The 20,708-nt window shown below is 41.2% G+C and overlaps 1 protein-coding gene across 7 annotated transcripts in view; it reads left to right on the top strand.

Annotated features, from left to right (window-relative positions):
• The window catches only part of arvcfb (ARVCF delta catenin family member b), a 500,299-nt gene that overhangs the window by 314,899 nt on the left and 164,692 nt on the right, over positions 1 to 20,708 (top strand). For all 7 annotated transcript variants that reach the window (XM_072240865.1, XM_072240863.1, XM_072240862.1 and 4 more), the window contains one exon: positions 10,514 to 11,109. In XM_072240865.1, coding sequence (XP_072096966.1) covers positions 10,514 to 11,109 — 596 coding nt within the window. The remainder of the gene's footprint in view (positions 1 to 10,513; positions 11,110 to 20,708) is intronic.

Consider the following 20,708-nt stretch of genomic DNA (forward strand, 5'->3'; position numbering starts at 1 on the left):
AGCCCATTCATGGCTGCATTCTGAGGCTCTACACTAGGCTGATTGAAGCCAGTGATGTTCTTCATGCCTCTCCACACCTTCCGTGTGCTAGTCTGTCCAAACTTGTTCTTCAGCTCTCTCCTGAATTTCTCTTTAGCCACCTTGATCTTCTCCTTTAGCTCCCTCTGCACGTTTCAATTCCTCCCTGTCTCCTGATCCAAGGGCTCACTTTTTGTGGTTGAGAAGAGCCTTCAGATCACTGGTGACCCATGATTTGTTGCTAGGGAAGCAGCAAACAGTCCATGATGACATTACAGTGTCCACACAGAGGTTGATGTGGCCAGTAAGTCTGTTAAAGCCCTCCCCATATGGTTCACAAAGCACATTCCAGACAGTAACCTCAAAGCAGCCCCTCAAGGCCTTGATAGACCCTGGAGACCATTTTTTTTTACTGTCGGTGGTAACTAGCAGTTGCTGCGCTTATACAAGTAGACAAGGTAAACCAGGCTGTGACCTGATCTTCCAACTGGGAGCAAAGATGTGGAGCTGTATGCATCCCTTACGTTTGCATACAAGAGGTCCATTGTTTTTTTCTCTTGTATGATACTTGATAAACTGAAAGTGGGTAGAGCTGTCGAGAGAGAAACGTGGTTGAAGTTTTCTGATACTGCAATGAACGTGTTGGGGTATTGAATCTGGAGTCTTTTGATGGTGGTGTTTATGAGATCACACGCAGCATCAGCACTGCATCAGGAAGGTGGAATGTAAACAATGAGCAATATGGCGTGGCTGATCTGACACGGTAGATAAAACGGACACAAACTCACAGCAAGCAGTTCGATGTCCAGGCTACAGATTCATTCTGTCACAGAAATGATACCGTATTACACCACCTGTTGTTCACAAGCACAACAAGCTCACCTCCCTTCCTCTCACCGCACTGTGGATTAACTGTCTGCTTGTGTCGTTGAAAACACATTCACAGTAGCTTGAAGGGCTACTGTGAGGTTACTGACGGGAATGTGCTTTGTGAACCATACGGGGAGGGATAACCTGAGTGTGGCCACCTGTATATTGGTGAGGCCCAATGTAGATTGGGAGACTGCTTCACCGAGCACTTACATTCTGTCCGCCAGAAGAAGCGGGATCTCCCAATGGCCACCCATTTTAATACCACTTCCCATTTCCATTCCAATATGTACGTCTACTCAGGCTGGAGGAAGAACACCTTGTATTCCTTCTGCGTAGCCTCCAACCTGATGGCATGAATATCAATTTCTCGACTTTCTGGTAATGCTTGCCCTCACCCACTTCACCCGTTTTCCCTTTCTCACCTTATCTCCTTGCCTGCCCATTGCCTTCCTCTGTGCTCCTCCTCCCTTTCTTTCTTCCATAGCCTTTTGTTGCTTTCAAAAATCAACTTCCCAGTTCTTTACTTCATCCCTCCCCCTCAAGGTTTCACCTCTCACCTGGTGTTTCCCTCTTCCCTCCCCCCACCTTTTAAATCTACTCCTCAGCTTTTTTTCTCCATTTCTGCCGAAACAGCAGCTGCACTTTTTTCCCGTAGATGCTGCCTGGCCTGCTGTGTTCATCCAGCATTTAGGGTGTGTTGCTTAAACAGAATAATATCCATTGTTACTTCACAGTGTTGCTACCCAGTACAAAAACAAACAAAAGAAACACATTAAATAACATTAAGACAAACACATGGAGCTACTGTAACGTGCTGCCTCCTCGCACAATGCACACAACCACAGACGTTTACAGACCCCCACCACCCAGGCCATGCTCTCTTCTCACAGTTGCCATCGGGAATAAGTTACAGGAGCCTCAGAACACCATGCCAACAGGTTCAGGAACAATTACTACCCCTCAGCCAACAGGCTCTTGAACGAGAAGTGATAGTTTCAGAATCAGGTTTATTATCACAAGCATGTGTCGTGAAATTTGTTAACTTAGCAGCAGCAGTTCAATGTAATACATAATATAAAAGAATAAATAAATAAGTTACAGTATACGTATATTAAATAGATTAAAAATTGTGCAAAACAGAAATAAGATTTATTTAAAGAGTGAGGTAGTGTTCACAGGTTCAGTATCAGAATCGTATCAGAATCAGATTTATTATCACCAGCTTGTGACATGGAATTTGTTAACTTAGCAGCAGCAATTCAATGCAATACATAATCTAGCAGAGAGAAAATAATAATAAATAAAATAGAGCAATAATAAACAAGTAAATCAATTATGTATATTGAATAGATTTTTTAAAAACGTGCAAAAAGAGAAATACTGTATATTTTAAAAAAAAGTGAGGTAGTGTCCATTTAGGAATCGGATAGCAGAGGGGAAGAAGCTGTTCCTGAATCACTGAGTGTGTGCTTTCAAGCTTCTGTACTTCCTTCCTGATGGTAATAGTGAGAAAAGGGCATGCTCTGGGTGCTGGAGGTCCTTAATAATGGACGCTGCCTTTCTGAGATATTGCTCCCTGAAGATGTCCTGTGTATCTTGTAGGCTAGTGCCCAAGATGGAGCTGACTAGATTTACAACCTTCTGCAGCTTCTTTCAGTCCTGTGCAGTAGCCCCTCCATACCAGACAGTGATGCAGCCTGTCAGAATGCTCTCCATGGTACACCTATAGATGTTTTTGGGTGTTCTCATTGACATACTAAATCTCTTCAAACTCCTAATGAAGTATAGTTGCTGTCTTGCCACCTTTATAGCTGCATCGATATGTTGGGACCAGGTTAGGTTCTCAGAGATCTTGACACCCAAGAACTTGAAGCTGCTCACTGTCTCTACTTCTGATCCCTCTGTGAGGATTGGTATGTGTTCCTTCGTCTTGCCTTCCTGAAGTCCACAATCAGTTCTTTCAACTTACTGATGCTGAGTGCTAGGTGGATTCTGTGACGCCACTTCACTAGGTGATATACCTCACTCTTGTATGCCCTCTCATCTCCATCTGAGATTCTACCAACAATGGTTGTATCATCAATTTATAGATGGTATTTGAGCTATGCCTAGTCACACAGTCATGGATATAGAGAGAGTAGAACAGTGGGCTAAGCACGCACCCCTGAGGTGCGCCAGTGTTGATAGTCAGCGAGGAGGGGATGTTATCACCAATCCACACAGATTGTGGTCTTCTGGTTAGGAAGTCGAGGATCCAATTGCAGAAGGAGGTAGAGGCCCAGGTTCTGCAAGTTCTCAGTCAGGATTGTGTGAATAATGTTGTTGAACGCTGAGCTGTAGTTGATGAACAGCATCCTGACATTGGTGTTTGTATTGTCCAGGTGACTAAAGGCCGTTGAAGAGCCACTGAGATTATGTCTGCCATTCAGCTATTGTGGTGATAGGCAAATTGCAATGGGTCCAGGTCCTTGCTGAGGCTGGTGTTCAGTCTAGTCATGAGCAACCTTTCGAAGCATTTCATCACTCTCGATGTGAGTGCTACTGGGTGATAGTAACGCAGCTCACATTATTCTTCTTAGGCAGTGGTATTTGCCTTTTTGAAGCAAATGGGAACTTCCGTTCATAGCAATGACTGTTCATGGTAATGAGAGGTTGAAAATGTTCTTGAATACTCCCGCCAGTTAGTTGGCACAAGTTTTCAAAGCCTTACCTGGTACTCCATTCGGGCCTTCCACCTTGCGAGGGTTCACTCTCTTTAAAGACAGCCTAACAGAAGTTCATGAGATGGAGGTTCTCTCACCTGTAACAATAGTGCTATTAGATGATGAGAAGGTTCAGTGCCTGCATGGACACACGTTTAATACTTTGAGAATATTACTGTAAAGCATTGAAGAACAAAAGCTTAAAAACAAGGCTGATATTAAACTGGAGCAGAACAAGATGTTCATTGGATTGTCTGCTTTTTATTTAAAAAATCTTTATTCATAATAAATTTGCACTATGTGTAAAATGTCCATGATTTTCTTTCTGTCTATATTGCCATCCCGCCTCTATGTTCAATGTGCTATCAATTATCTGTGTTTTGATCAGCTGGTGTTTTAATGACTGCCCTGTGGAGGTCTCTCTCTTCTTTGACAACTAATCCATCACAGCCTGGGGCAAAAAGATGCTTGTGTTTCCAAAAATCAGTTTGAATGATATGCTCCTCCACATGCACCTTTAGTAGTCTTGTGAAGTTGGTTCATGACTTGTTGGTTTCATAGACATAATTTTCTCTTTTCTCATTCAACTTGTTTCCTGGCTGTTCTGAGCTGTGCTTGTACTGCATTCACTGAGGTGCTGTAACATCAACTAGACAGTCAGCCAAATTCCATTCAAAAATGACATGAAAGTCAGGGTATAACATCCTAGCTCTCACTGGCATAGCATGACATTGTGAATAAAGAGTGAAAAAGCAATGCTTCTGCTGGGGAATGAATAGATAGAAACTTCTTCTGCTCCTAACATTAAACTTCTGGCCTACTGTAAGCCAATATGCTTTTCTATTTACTACTTCCTGGCTACACAGGAAGTGACCTAATACAGATCAGAAACTGCTCATCACAGGAAAAGCTGAATGTGCTTAATCAGATAGAAAACAAATAAATTGCCCAAAGGCCAGAACAGTGCTTTTGGATAAAGTTTCATTGTTTAACTTGCATTCTTTGTTTGATGTACACCAAACAAATGTTCTTGTTGCATCTGTAATGTTGTGCCTTGATTTTTCACCTATCAGATTTCAGTGTCTTCTGTAATTAAGGGTTTGATTTGGTGCAGCACAAGTTGACAATCTCATGTATAAGAGTTGACTTGATAACTGAAAAGTTGCCCAAATAAAAATTGTACTTTCAGCTTCATTTACCCATTTGCTTCTGAGAAAAATTGTAAAGACAGTGTTGACTTATGCATCTCAGATAATCTTGATGTGGTCCTTCACGAAACTTAGATCCATACCTGGATTCCAATTGTCATATTATATCATTGTAATTGTGGTAATAGATCTCTGGTTCGTTCTGGTAAAGAAACGTACATCTGGTTCAACCTAATATCAGAGAAATGTATACAGTATACAACCCAAAATTCTTATCTTTGCAGACATCTATAAAACTGAAAAAAACCCAAAAGAAACAATGACAGAAACATCAGAACCTCAAAGAACCCTCCTCTTCCACACACAAGCAACAGCAAAAGCACCACCCCCCTCTACCCCCCCCCAAACCCAACACAATGCAAGCAGTAGCAAAGCCCCCAAAGAGACCTTGATCTAGAGCCCATCAAAAACTACAGTCCACCCCAACACTTTGGTACCTCAGAAAAGCTCTCTCTCTCACTCGTGATGGGGAGAGAGAGAGATCACTCCTGCGACAGCATTAAGAGGGGCGGACCAGCAGCTTACTGTTTTGATCACTTCCCCGAACCTCCGAATTAAGGACTGACCACCAAAGGGAGAGAGGATTGCTTGAGTACAGGGGCTTTCTTCCAACAGTACTGCACACTGTCTGCTGTCTGGGTGTTTCAGTCTCCCGTGGCACTTCAGTCGGCAAGGAACCTGGTCATGATTAGATTCCTTGCATTGTGACCATTGCTGTGGTTGAAGATATCCACAAATCCATGTGCTTTTCTTTTCCTCTCCTATGAAAAACTAATAGTACAGGTAGAGTAGCCCTTATCTGAAATTCCAAAGTCCAAAAACCTTTGAAACCTGAACATATTTATTTATTAATTTATTGGGATACAGTATGGAGTAGGCTCTTCTGGCCTTCGAGCCATGCTGCACAGTGACCCACCAATTTAAATGCTAGCCAAATCACAGGACAATTTACAATGACCAATTAACCTACCAACTCCTATGTCTTTGGACTGTGGGAGGAAACCAGAGGACCCAGAGGAAACCCATATGGTCATTGGGAGAACGTACAAACTCCTTTCAGGCAACAGTGGGAATTGAACCTGGATCACCTGTACTGTAAAATGTGCTAACTACTACGCTACCGTGCCACCTTGAATGGTGACATGACATCCCAAATGAGAAGTTCCACAAGGCGCTAGGAAGTTTTCCCAGCGATAAGCAGATCTGTGTACACTACAGTTCTGAGAAGTGACCTTACAAATGAACAGAAGTTAATGAAAACCACTGATAAAGCGAATAAGAAGCTCTCGATTGTGTATCATCAGGATTGAAGTGAATCTATGATGTTTAGTGGTATGCTGATCATGAAACAAGCAAAGATCTGTCACGATGAACTGAAATTTGAAAGTAATTGTGAATATTCAGCAGGCTTGCTGCAGAAATTTAAGAAAAGGCACAGCATTAAATTTTTAAAGCATCTACTGATGAAAATCTAACACCAGAACAAGTCTATGATGCTGATTGTTTTTATACTTAAAACAAAAATAATAAAATACAAATGCTATGTACTGTAACCTTTTAATCAAAACACAGATCATAAGTGGAGACTGAAAGCCTGCCATTGTTTATTGTCATTCAATAGCTAATTCAAGTATCCTCTCATTGATGCAGTGCTGCTTTTGTTACCCTGCATACATTATATTTTCATTATATTAATGGTATATAATAATTTTTACTCCAAATATGTATGTATGATGAGTAACTTAAGACAAAGACTCTCTCTACTGCCCATTATGCTGCTGCTGGTGTTTGGGGCAGCAGTGAAGGTCCGATGTGGCTCAGATGTAGAAGTATTCTTCATTGCTGTTTCTCTAACAGTGTAATTTGACTAGTCAGGGTTATGAGCCCTGAGTTGAACCTTCTAATCTGGAGGACCGGTGGAACACTCTTAGTCTGGACTCTACTGTTTGGCATGGGTGAACCTCCCAAGAGCTAAAGCATAAAGCTTTGACTCCAGCCAACATAACTCTTCGGGTCATTGAGGCACGTAAGCTTCCAAACCCAATGACAAGGTTGCAGTCCTCTTGGAGGCTGTAGGACAGTGACTGTGGTGCGTAAATTCAGAGTTGTGAATAATGGCGATTCCAAGCTATCTCATTATGTATTCCAAAATCTTCTGGCCCCAGTTTTTCCAAATAGGGGTACTCAACCTGTACTTGTGTTTTGTGAGGCATCACCAAATTAGAAAACTTAAATGTTGGGTATAGAGTTGATGAATTTACCTGGTTAGAAGAATGAGATCATTATCATTAATAGTTTTGATTTAGTGAACTATTAGTTATTGTATGTATTCATATACATAATTGTAGGTGTGGAAAGATTGATGAATAACTATGTCTTAGACATGATGATGGTAGAGAGCACACATGGAATATTTCTGTCTTTAATATATAGCACCTCAGCATAAAAAATGCTTGCTTTTCACACTGATGCTGGTCTTTGGTGTAAATGAGATAAATTTCCTTCACTGCTGAATTGGAAGAAGTATCATATTTAATTTTGTAACACACAAAATGCTGGAGAAACTGAGCATGTCAGGCAGCATCTATGGAGATAATTCAGGTCGAGCCTCTTCACCAGTCCTGTAACATCAACTTGTTCAGACCATAAGACATAGGAGCAGAATTGGGCCATTCAGCCCATTGAGTTTGCTCTGCCATTTGATCGTGGCTGATTTATTTTTCCGCTCAACCCATTCTACTGCCTTCTCCCCATAAACCTTGATGCCCTGACTAACCAAGGACCTATCAATCTCCGCTTTAAATGTACTCAGTCACTTGGCCTCCCCAGCTGTGTTGGGCAAAGAATTCCAGATTCACCATCCTCTGGATAAAGAAATTCCTTCTCATCTCCGTTTCAAAGAGGCATACTTGTATTCTGAAGCTGTGCTCTTTGGTCCTGGACTCTCCCACGATTGGAAAAATCAGTTGCATGTCCACACTGTCTAGGCATTTCAACATTTGATAGGTATCAATAAGATCTTCCCTCATTATCGCTCCAGCAAGTCAAGATTCAGAGTAAAACACTCCTTGTATGTTAACCCTCTCCACTGCCAGTGCACCCTTTCTATGACAAGGGGCTCAAAACTATTCACAATACTCCCAAGTAAGAAATGACCAATGCCTTATAAGGCCTAAACAAATATTCCTCACCATAGATGGTGTCTGTCCTGCTGAATTCCTCCACCTTTTGTGTGTGTTTGCTCTGGTCTTTCAGCATCTGTACAATCTCTTTGAGTTTAAGATCTAGTTTTGTGCAAGTTTGTGTAAAAATGGACAAGCGATTTAAGTTTAGTGTGATCTGTAAGTTTTTTTTGTGCGGGAAAGTTGGTTGATTTTTTTCCTTTGAACAGCTCTGTAGTTTTCTTTGTTTAGTGGCAATCTGGAGAGTACAAATCTCAGTTGTATACTGCATACATACTTTGATAATAAATGAACCTTTAAGTAGCTATAGGAACTGCATACTTTGCATGGCCCAAAAATGAGAAGTTTGAGCTTTTTAAAATGGCTTTAAAGAAACTGATGCCAATTATTCCAATTTGCCTCTGCCTCAATAACCTTGAGCTGACTCATTTCTGGCCCACCTCTGAGCATGGGTGAAAGGCTTATTTTTGTAAGGGTATCAGGTTTAGACTGACAGGAAGACACACTGAAGGGGATGAGTGATAGATGGAGTTCTACATTAATCCACTAATTTGACTTCTACTAATACATGGACAAAGCTATGAATCCTGATTTAAGTTAGAACTAGACTTCATCTTCCTCAGTTCCCAGAGGAGCAATTCATACTTGTTTCCCAAATTAATAGTCCAGACTCTGCTCTCTAAATTATTTGTTCTTACTCTTGTGCCCTCTTAATATTGAGGCCAAATGTACTTTAACTGGAGGAGTTATGACAAGATGTTCCATCGAAATCTGGTGGTGTTCCAAAATGTTTCAGCACCCCTCCTCCCCAATAGCTCAGCTGATTTATGCAGCAACTTGCTGAGCTATGATCGATGGCCTGCACTGTTTTAATTCTCTTTCTGTGTACTCTTGGTTGAGAGAGTTGTGGGGCATGAATAACCCAGGGTTGCTGCTCTTTTCAATCCATCAAACTGTGCTCCAAATGAGTTGTCAGAATTCTCAATTGCTATAGCCCAGGCACTTGAATAGCTTGTGGTGTAAATTTTCAGGTGGAGCACTGCTTGGAGGGTTACCTGCTTGATATCTCATTAAAAGGTTGGTTCCCTTAGGCGATCAGTGTATTTTCTATCCTGAACTCTAGACCCCAAGGACATTGGAGAAAAAGACTGCCATTTCTACATGAAATATTCTGTCCCTAGTGTGGTAAAAATCATTATGTTTAAATAGATTGAACATCTAGTCGGACATGTTGTAATATAAATCCAGTTACACATCAGATCAGCGAATCTTTCAACAGGACGACAACGTTAGAGGTATTTTCTGCCAATTCCTTGTTTGTTAATCACTGGCATTTCATTTGTATGCTTGCACAACAAATCTACTGTTTATAATTGTACATTCAATTAATCCTGTTTGTCAACAGAAAGAAAAAAAATTCATTCAATCTTTTCATTCCTAACGCATTTAAAATTGTTTGATCTTTTATTATAAATATCTTCAATTTCAAGTTAAAGTTCATTGCCATTCAACCATACTGATGGATACAGTTAAATGAAACATTGTTCCTTTGGTGCCAAGGTGCAAAACACATTACATGCGGTGCTGTGCAATGGATTTATTTATATTAATTAGTGTGTATGTGTATATATAACTAGGATGCTTGAAGTTCTACTATAACCACCTGCTTCAAGTGTCCGTGTTAGGCCTCAGGGATAGTGAAGTGATGAGGTAGGGAACCTTAATTGTTTGCAGAGATCAACTTAAGGTTGGTGTGCAAAAATCTTAGCTAGGGTGCCTACAACTGCATGATACTATATTTGTCAACTGGAACAGAGAGTGAGTTTGTGTATCTGGTGGGAGCAAAGGATGTCGGGAATGGCAAGGGTAGAGCGCCGCAGGAGGGGTGTAGGATAGATGGCAGAGAAAGAGTGCCAGAGGTTGGGGCGGGGGGTAGTGTGGTTATGGCAGGGGTGCAGACACACACACAGCCCTGAGACACAGGGAAGGTCATTTGATTTCAAATGGCTGGTTTATTGATCATTACAGAATGTGTCTCTGGTGCTCCCTGCTCCCTCCCCTCTCCATTCCCTTTTCCAAACTGTGATTCCCCTCTCTCTGCCTGCCTTCCCATCCTCAGTCCACAATGCAGACCTATATCAGAATCAGGTTTATCATCACTGAAACTTGTGCACAGTACTGTATAGTCACACACGGCACATATAGTTCTGGTCCCTCATAAACAGTCACAAAATAATATTAGCAAAGGCCCCTGAGTGGCACGGCCTAAAAACTGACAGGTCGAGGTGCGTGTTCGTGTGAGGTTACCGTCAGTATTACAATAACATAAGCTATTGTAATAAGCTTGGAGGACTGCAAGTTGCCAATATTTACTGTTTGCTATACTTGATTCTCCATTCATAATCAACCAGTACCTACATTTGGTTTCTCTGTAGTATACTTTGTAGTGTTAATAATAAACAGTTTTACTGTACGAAGTCCTTTGTGATTTGTATATCAATGATCCCTTATTAATTTTGTAAATCTGCAGGTTACTAAAGTGGTTAAAACTGTGACAACTCGAACAGTTCGCCAAGTGCCACTTGGTCCAGATGGATTGCCCTTGGAGGGTTCCTCCCCTGCTGGCAGTTGTACAGACTCCATCGACAGAAGATATATGAAAAATGGAGACCGCTACATCACACCACAAGCCAACTCCACTTTAACTAGAGTCTACAACAGTTATCCAGATTCGTATGATAATCATCATGACCTGTATCGCTCATACACAGGCCAGGATGGATTTGCAGATATCTCTGATAACTACGGGAGCTTGTCACGAGGAGTCCATTACCGCCCTCGCTATGCCTACATGCCACGTGACAACTATAGACCAGATGAAACCTACACACTGCCTAGCCGAAATAAGTATCCTGTTGCCCAGCCACAAGTGCAACCAGATGGCACCCTTGACTTGAATCGATCTCAGCCAGAGCGTTTCCAGCCAGAGCCGTATGGACTTGAAGATGACCACAGAAGTCTAGGACCTGATGACGATGGGTATGAGCTGGATGGGGAGCCAGAACCTGATTACTCCACAGCAGGTCGAAGAGCACCCACAAGGGCTAATGGAAGGAGACCAAGGAGGTAAAATTATAATTAAGTTATGGCAATGCTTACTAGTTTCACTGTGCATTCTACAATACACTGCAGGTGCCTGAGTTGTGAAAACTGGTATTTTGTCAGAGGTTTGACCATTCTAATAATGTTTTCCTTTCTTTCCAAATAGTTTGAAATTGTTTCTCAGCAACATTAGTATAAGGTTGTAGCTTATTATTCAATGCCCCCTTGCTGTGCTAATTGCATTTTATCGTAGTAATAATAATAATGTTGGTATAGTGTTGTTCTTTCCTTTCCCCAGGGTTACATGTCTGAAAAATTCTTAATTCCAGTTACCTTAACCTGCTGAATCACCGTCTGTTATGGGGGGGAGGAGTGCTACTGTACAGGATGGAAGTAAACTGCAGAGAGTGGTAAAATTGGTCAGCTCCATCATGAGTACTAGCCTCCATAGTATTTATGACATCTTTAAGGAGTGGTGCCTTGGGAAGTCGGTGTCCACCATCAAGGATCCAGGACATGCCCTTTTCTCATTGTTACCATCAGGAAGGATTTACAGAAGCCTGAAGGCACACACTCAACAATTCAATAACAGCTTCTTCCCCTCTGCCATCCAACTTTGAAATGGACTTTGTACCTATGAACACTACCTCATTACAACTTTTTAAGTTTCTGTTTTTGCACTACTTTTTAATTATTTAATATACATTTATGTATTACTGAAATTCAGTTTTCTTTCTATATTTCTCATGTATTGCACTGTCCTGCGGCCTCAAAGTTAACAAATTTCAAGGCATATACTGGCGATACTAAACCTGATTGTGATTCTGAATCGATTTGGGGATCAGATAAGTTAACAGCCAGTACCTTTTTCCCCAGAGTTGAAATGTCTAATACCATACTTGTACCATGTCACCTTGCAGGGCTAGAGTTTCCAGAGTGCTGGGATACAGCACCAAATATCAAAACAATGATCATTTTGTTCAAGTGGTTTGACTTGCTTTTAAATGCATGTAAAGTGATATTTATTAATCCCGTTTATTCTGACATTGATACTGTGTAGTTGTAAAATAATCAACGTTGAAGGGTTTGTGGTCATGGCTTTGGCAAGAATGCAGAATTCATCTTGAGCCAAAGTTGACCAAAGCAATGACCAGAATTCATAGAGCACTGTAGCACAGAAGCAGGCCTTTTGGTCCATCTAGTCCATCCCAAACTATTACTCTGCCTCGTCCTATCAATCTGGACATAGGCCTCCATACCCCACCCTCCATGTCCTTATCCAACATGTTGAAATTGCACTGCATCCACCACTTGCACTCAGCTGGGTCCACACTCTCACCATCCTCTAAGTGAAGAAGTTCCCTCTCGTGTTCCTCTTAATCATTTCACCTTTCACCCTTAGCCCATGATCTCTAGTTTGAGACTCAACTTGCCTTAGTGGAAAAAGTCTACTGGCATTTCCTTATCTATACCCCTCATAATTTTGTATACCTCTATCAAACCTTCCCTCATTCTCCCACGCTCCAGGAAATGAAGTCCTAAACTATTGAACCTTTCCTTATAACTTGGGCCCTCAAGTCCCAGCAACATCCTTGTAAATTTTCTTGGTACTCTTTCAATCTTATTGATATCTTATCTTAGGTAGGTAACCCCCATAGTCCTCTAGATTAGGCCTCACCACCATTCTATGCAACGTCAATGTAACATCCTATCTCTTGTACTCATACATAACAATTCCTGTTACAAGATGCTATGGGAAACCAAGTATTGGACCAAACCTTTAAAATACTCTTTGAGCTGAAGAAAATCTTGGTGGGGTTTGTATATACTCTTTTTCCTGGATCTTTGCTGGATGGCACATCTTTTCTGCTCACCTCTAGAATGAAAGGGACCAGAGGTAAAGGTGTATAAATGATGAGGGGTATGGATAAGGTGGAGGTTTATATTCTTTTCCCCAGGGTTCTGAAGTCAAAGTTAGAGGCCACAGAGATTTAAAAGAAACCTGAGAAGTAACATCTTTATACAGAGGGTAGGGTGTACCTGGAAGTAGCTGCCAGAGGAAGTGGTCAAGGTGGGTATAATTGCAATATTTGGGGCATTTGGAGAGGAATATGAGTGGAAGGGATTGAAGGGTTATAGCACTACCCCCTCGTCATTCCCAACTTCCTTTGCTCCTGCCAGATTTACAAACTCACTCTCAGCTCCACGTTAACACACATAGTGCAGTACAATGCAAAAGTCTTAGCCACTCTAGCTTATATATATATGACTAAGACTTTTGCATAGTACTGTACTTGGTTGGTTGATTACTAATTTATTTAGTTCGGCACAACATTGTGGGATGAATGGCCTGTTCTGTGTTAATGATTCAGTCTATTGCTGATACCTAGAAGATGCTGAAATATGCAATCATTTAAAATAATAAAATTTGAATCAAGTAGTTTTTCATTGTATTTTAAAAATTAACCCTTGGCATGAGCTCAAGATTAATTTCATGGCTGCAAATTCAATTCTCTATTACTCCTTCCCCCAGAAGTTTAACTCCAAATAATCTCCAATTTGCCTGCCACCTAATATTTTATCATAGTGGTTGTTAAAATGTGTCTGAAGGACAATTTAATTTTTTGTTTCCAGAGCTGTAGACTGTGCATGTGCTTTCGGGCATCTGACAATATTCATTCTCAAACCATTACCTTAATTGTCTTGCCGACTTGATATACGGTACTTTGCAAAGGTCATAGGTGCATGTATATCTCTAGGGTGCCTAAAGACTTTTGCACAGTACTGTACTTGTCAATGTGGAGCAGCAAGCAAGTTTGTAAATCTGGCAGGAGCAAAGGCTGTTGGGACTGGCGAAGGTGGAACGCTGCGGGAGGTACGTGGGACAGGTGGCAGCTAAAAAGTGCCTGGGGTATGGCGGGTTGGTATGGGTCCAGGCACACCTAGTCCTGAGACGCCAGGTAAGGTAATTTGATTGTATACAATTGTTTTATTAATCCTTACAGATTGTCTCTGTGCTCCTTCCCACTCCCTCCCCTCTTCCATGCCCTTTTCCCAACTATGATTCCCCTCTCCCTGCTTCCTTTCCATGATAGAGACCCATATCAGAATCAGGTTTATCATCACTCACATGTCATGAAATATTTTTTTTTTGCAGCAGCAGTACAGTGCAATACATAAAATTATTACAGTACTGTGCAAAAGTCTTAGGCTCCCTAGCTATATATGTGCCAAAAACTCTTTGCACAGTACTGTATAGTGAAGTGGCAATTGCAAGATAAAGGAAATGGTAAAGGGGAGCAGAAAGGTGGAAAACTATGTCCTGACAGAAAGTGAGAAAGGGTGTGGTGGTGGGGGGTAGGCAGGGGAAGTAGCGTAAAGAAGTAGAGATAGATGGAAAGGAATTTGGAAGAAAAGGTTATCCTGGGCTTGAGGCATAGAAATGTCCCAGTGGAATGTTAAGAGTGCTGTGGGAGAATAGCATTATGGAAGCAGTTAGAATGACCTCTGCATGAGTAAATTCATTCGATACAGGAATTAGGGCTGCCTTCAGCTGCGTTTTTTGAGATACCTTCACGTTGTGTTTTGTCCTTACTTGGATAACAGAGTACATGGCCTAATTCTGCTCCTGTCTTGCGGTCTTGTATATGATCTCAATTGTGAGAACAGAGTACAAAGAGGCCAGGTGTTTCTGGAAACTTGGTAATTAGCATCACTCAAGGCCTGATAACAACTTGCTTCCAAGTTGAAGTGAATCAAGGACCTGAACGCACATTCTGGGCAGGTACTTGAGAGCACTTTTGAGGGAATGACGCATGAACAGGCAGAATAGATGAAAGAGAAAAGAAATATACCACCAGTTCCACAGTGAAGATGAAAGATTCTGGTTGCAATATCTGAAGAGGAGTAGGGAATGTTTCATCTAATGCTTTTTGAGCATGTGACTAATGTTTTCTGATCCTTCAATTATGGGATGTTGACGTGTCTGAATTTCTTGCTGTATTAAACTTGGGAATACATGAAAGGAACTATCTAAAAATGGGTTCTTTCCTTTCTGCCTGTGCTGTGCCAAATAACTTGCTCAGCCACAGACAGTGTGTAGCATACTGCCAAAGTCATAACTATTTTAATAAGAATCAGCAGATCTGAAAGCAAGCCAAGATTTTGTCGTCTTGCATATTGTAGATTATTTCAGAATAAGTAGTGCAAAAAGAAACTTTGTCATTGCCTATGTCTAGTTTTTTTGTTGCCTGCAAGTAATTCAGGATGTCTAATTTGGGTGGATCAAGCACAAAAAGGGATATTGTGATTTGATGTTTAAAAACAGGAAGGTTTAACTAAAAGCCATTGCACATCACTCTTTATAGGAGCATGGATCTGCAGTCTTAGAACTTATTAATAAGTGCAGTTATTTTGGTGTGCAACAGCTGTAGTCAAAATCTGCAGATGCTGGAAATCCAAACAACACACATAAAATGCCGGAGAAACTAGGCCCGAAACATCAACTGTACTCTTTACCAAATATGCTACCTGGCCTGCAGAGTTCGTCCAGCATTTTGTGTGTATAGTTATTGTCAAAGTTCCTTGCATTAACAGTTTTCACATTGAAGAGGTTTTTTTTTGTTTGGCCAATATAACTTGGAATATCAGCAACTTATTATAGTTTCAAAGGGGTTTAAATCAGGGGTTCTCAACTTTTTTATGCCATGGACCACTACCATTAACCGAGGGCTCTGTGGGCTCCAGGATGGGAATCTCTGGTTTAAAATTTCAAAAAATAAACACAAGAGACTGTGTGCAGTGCTGGACATCTGTGTGTGTTTCTTAAATAAAGTAAGTGGTTTGGGGAAGTCAGTGCCATTGTATTTAGCTTAATCCCAGAAATGGCGATTTGTTTAACAAAATATTTCTACCCCTACTCTAACCCCAATTTCTTTTCCTAAGCAAATGTCTGTTCAGAAGTTTGAAGCAACAATATAACATTCTTCCAGTTTTGGCGCGTGATTTGCTTTAAATTAACCCATCCATGCTATTAAATGGCCAAAAAAAGGGAAATCCACCTATTTGATTTTCTTTTGGCAGTTCTGGACAGCTAAGAAGGGAGAGTGTTGTTGAACTGTGCTGTTCTGCCTGCCTGCCAAAGGGCACCATAAGGTACATGTGACAACAGTTGAGAGGAGATACACAATGGTTAATGCCTGTTGACCTTGTCAGTGTGCTCACTACCCAAAAAAGAAAGGAAATGTCAGGCATCATCTGACATCTTTGCTGTAACGTGAATGAAGTCACCAGAGAGACACTGAAGCTAGTAGAACTATTTTATTCAACAAAAACAAGCAAGGAGCATCCTATTGAGACCCTCTTGGAGGAATAGGCCTCCTGACCCAATATTACATGACATTTTTATATGCTAGGGATCAAAGGTAACAGCAGGGCAATTCTTTTGTTATAATGTATCTACAGTGCTTCCTTACATGCAGTTTTCACACACTTCCTTCTTTGCACCCAACTCCAGACACCCAAAATGAATGTTAATCACTATTAACAACAGGAATTCTGCAGATGCTGGAAATTCAAGCAACACACATCAAAGTTGCTGGTGAACGCAGCAGGCCAGGCAGCATCTCTAGGAAGAGGTACGGTCGATGTTTCAGGCCAAGACCCTTCGTCAGCAACTTTGATGTTAATCACTATTGTCTGGTTTGCAATCAACTCTAGTCCATGATTCCAGGAAAACTAGTGTTGAGGGGTGCATTTTAAATTCTATCTCTAATCCACATTCCTGTCTAAGGATTGGTTGCCGGGGAAATTAATTTTGCTATATACCTTAACTCCAGAATGTGCCCTAACAAGCTCCACTGAGGAACTTTGACCTGCTTGACTGTCTCATGCATTTTGTTTGTTTTGTACATCATCCCAATTGTAATTTGCTTAATTTAACCTGAGAAGGTTAATCTTATAATATTAGTACCCATCATTTTAGATTGATTTAGTTCTATTTTACAAGGCTAGATCTTCTCACTCGGTGCATTGGATGTGGAGTGATGGCCAAGCTAGCCTTTTTTTAAATCAAGCATTTGATGTCCATTTGAACTCCTGTCCCCAAAATAAACACCTTTGACAGGCAATAAAACTATAGGTTAAGAAGCAACTTCCATTCCAAGTTTCAGATTTATTGATCACAGGCACAAAAAAACATATAGTGAAATGTGTCATTTGCATTAATAACCTACACACTCAAGTACGTGCTGGGTCCAACCTGCTAGTGTTGCTACATATTCCAACTCCAACAAGCTATCAAGACCTCGTCTGTCAAATGTTAGAAAATTGTTAGAGACATTTCACATTGTTCACATTGTTTTCATATGAGGCAAATAACTAAAGGTGAGTACAGAGGCATTAGGTGGACTCTGTACTTCAGAAGACCTTGACTTTGTGGATAAACTTGCATTACTATCATATACATACCAGCACATGCAAGAGAAAACTTTGAGCCTGTGTGACTTTGGTGGACAGTGTGGATTGAGTCAGCCAGAGAAAGAGTGAGACCGTGACCCTCAGTGTAGTGTCCTCCTCCCATCAAGGCAAATGGTGTTGACTTACCCAGCCCCAGCAGATTCACCTACCTGGGTAGCATCATTCAGCAGGGTGGTGGGACCAAGGACGACATCCAGCACAGACTCAACAAACCAAGAAACATCTTCAGATCAATGAGTAACAAATGAGGATCAACCAATTACAGCATCTGCACCAAGGTGAAGTTGTACCAGAGCTGTGTTCTGTCCACACTCTTGTACGGTCAGAACACTGGCGTATGACAGAGAATGACCTTGCCAATCTGTCGTCATTCCACACCATGAGCCTCCGGAAGATCCTCCATATTTTCTGGCTAAGAGAGATCTCCAACTACACTCTACTCCTTCAGTGTCATCAAGAGGACATGGTCACCGTCATCATGAGAAAATGTTGGAGATGGATTGGGCGCGTGATGAGAAGAGAGGCCAACTCCATCATCAGGATAGCACTTAATTAGACCCCTGAAGGATGGAGAAAATATGGGAGACTAAAGACAACTTGGCGCCATACTGTAGAGGCAGAAATGAGGACCCTGAACCACACCTGGGGCACAACAGAGAAGATGGCCAAGTACAGTGGCATAATGGGCAAAAGCTAACCAAGATTGCTTTCAGTAATGAAAAACGTAATTTAACAATTTTTAAGTTAATATGTTAAATATATAAAATAATTTCAAGTGTTTCAAGTAATTAGTAAAATAAAGTTTTGCTTTTTCTCATTTATTCTATAGGGTTATCTTATAGCATGAATTTTATAAGGATGGATTTGCCATTTCTGCAACAGGTCTGACTGACATTGGACAAAGAAAGTGTAATGCTAGAGACTTGTCCATCTGGGAGCATCTGAACACCCAGTTTGTTCCTAAAGAATTGTAGGCCTTAATCAGCAAAATTTGGCCCACTTAAGACAAACTCCTCTGGTTAAAGGATATCATTCAACATTTCACTTTTCCTCTGCCCACAATGCCAAAATTTTCAGACTGCTGGCTCAAGTTTCTGAAATCAAAACTAAAGTTGAGCTGACTGTCAAATGCAATGAAAAATTTATTTGCAGCAGTATCACAGTAAAGTAGCATCATATATGACCATAAGCCATAGTAGCGGAATTATGGCTCATCAAGTCTGCTCGGCAATTTCATCATAGCTGATCCATTTTCCCTTTCAGCCCCAACGTCCTGACTTGTGCTTGTATCCCTTCATGCTCTGACTAATCAAGAATCAATCAACCTCTGCCTTAAATTCACCCAATAATCTGGTCTCCACAGCCATCTGTGGCTACAAAATCCACAGATTCGTCACCTTCTGGCTAAAGAAATTGCTCTTCATCTCCATTCTAAATGGGTGTCCCTCTATTCTGAGGCTGTACCCTCTGGGTCATAGACTCTCCCACATCCACTCCAAACTGCTCATGGTGTCCTTGCAGTCTTAATAAGCGTCAACATCTCCTGGTTTTTACACAAATTTTTTTATGGTATTACGCACCAACACTTGATGAGGTACAAGGCCTCTGCCTTTTACCCCATCTATCTAACCTGACTCCTTATCATTTCCCACTCAACATTCCCACTTCCCCACCTTCTTTGTGTTAATTTTAAGTTCCTACCTTTCTTTGGGTTTCACTCAATAATGAGCAATTTTAAGTTAGTGTATCTGAGAGATGCTCTATCAAGCGTGTATAATGTCCGCTACATAAATAGTCCCAGTGTTTATTTGTTGACCATTCATCAACGGAACTAGGTTAGGAAAATTAATAGATGGTTGCACTTTCTGCACAAACAACAACATAATTACATTGACCCCAATCCAACAACTTGGTACATGAATTCTACTGTTCCCTCTGAGCCAATACTCACTCAAACCTCTTCTTAAATTTGTAACACCAATATAGGGGATCTCCCAATGGCTGGATGATCTATCCTTGCTTCTCTCAGCCCCTGGCATGAGGTTCTTCCTTGAGATGGTCAGTCTCCAGAGCTGCATTTGAAACTCATTGTTTTAAACACTTATCATTTCAAGTGATGAGCTTCATTCTTGTTGGCTTGAGGTCATCTCTCTCTCTGCCTGTTATGCTGCTGGTGATTAGGGCAACAAGAAAGGTCCTCCATTTCTGTCTGTCCTTGGCCATCTTCTCTATTGTGCCCCAGGTGTGTTTCAGGGTCCTCATTTCTGCCTCTACATTACGGCTCCAAGTTGTGTTTGGTCTCCAGCGTTTCCTCCACCCTTCATGGGTCCACTGAAGTGCTATCTTGATGATAGGGTTGGCTTCTCTTATCAGGTGCTCGATCTATCTCCAAAGTTTCCTCATGATGATTGTGGCTAGAGATATTTCTTGGCCTGAAAGTATGGAGGATCTTCTGGAGGTCCATGCTGTGGAGTGATGACAGCTTGGCATGGTCATTCTGTCATGTGCTGGAATTCTGATCTGTACGAGATTGTGGGCAGAACACAGCTCTGGTATAGCTTCATCTTGGTGTGGAGACTGTATTTGGTTGAGGTCATCTGACTGACTTATTGTCTCTGGTCCAAGGGCTACGCAACTTCATGCCTTCAGTTATTCTCTTTGATTCTGGTTCAAACCAGTCTAATCAGGTCACCCAGATACTAGACCAAGATAATGTGATTACTTCTCCAAACTTACCATTGTACTGGATACACGGCTTATCTGAGAATTATTTTGGGTTTAGCAGATCAATAGCAGAAACTCCTTGTGTCCACATTCAATTGCTCTGATTAGATTATCCTTGAGTTAGAATCAGTTCTCAAACAGTTCACAAGATGGATGCTACGGAGCAGCTTCACAAAATGGCAGCCTCCATTCCTTCAAGCACAAGGCAAGAACAAAGGCAATTGGGTTTGTCTACTTTCACTGCCCTTGGCCTATTCGAGTTCAATGTTTTCTTCCATATTTTAATTCCTTCATGACCAACATGTTGACCATTGTTAAAACACAAATGTGAAAAATGCATTTTGATTAAAACAAAATGGTATTCATTCCCATGCTGTGAATATTACATCATTGGAACAAGAGAGAAATATAACAGTATCGGA

This window comes from Mobula birostris, chromosome 22 (assembly GCF_030028105.1).
Source record: "Mobula birostris isolate sMobBir1 chromosome 22, sMobBir1.hap1, whole genome shotgun sequence".
NCBI lineage: Eukaryota > Metazoa > Chordata > Chondrichthyes > Myliobatiformes > Myliobatidae > Mobula > Mobula birostris.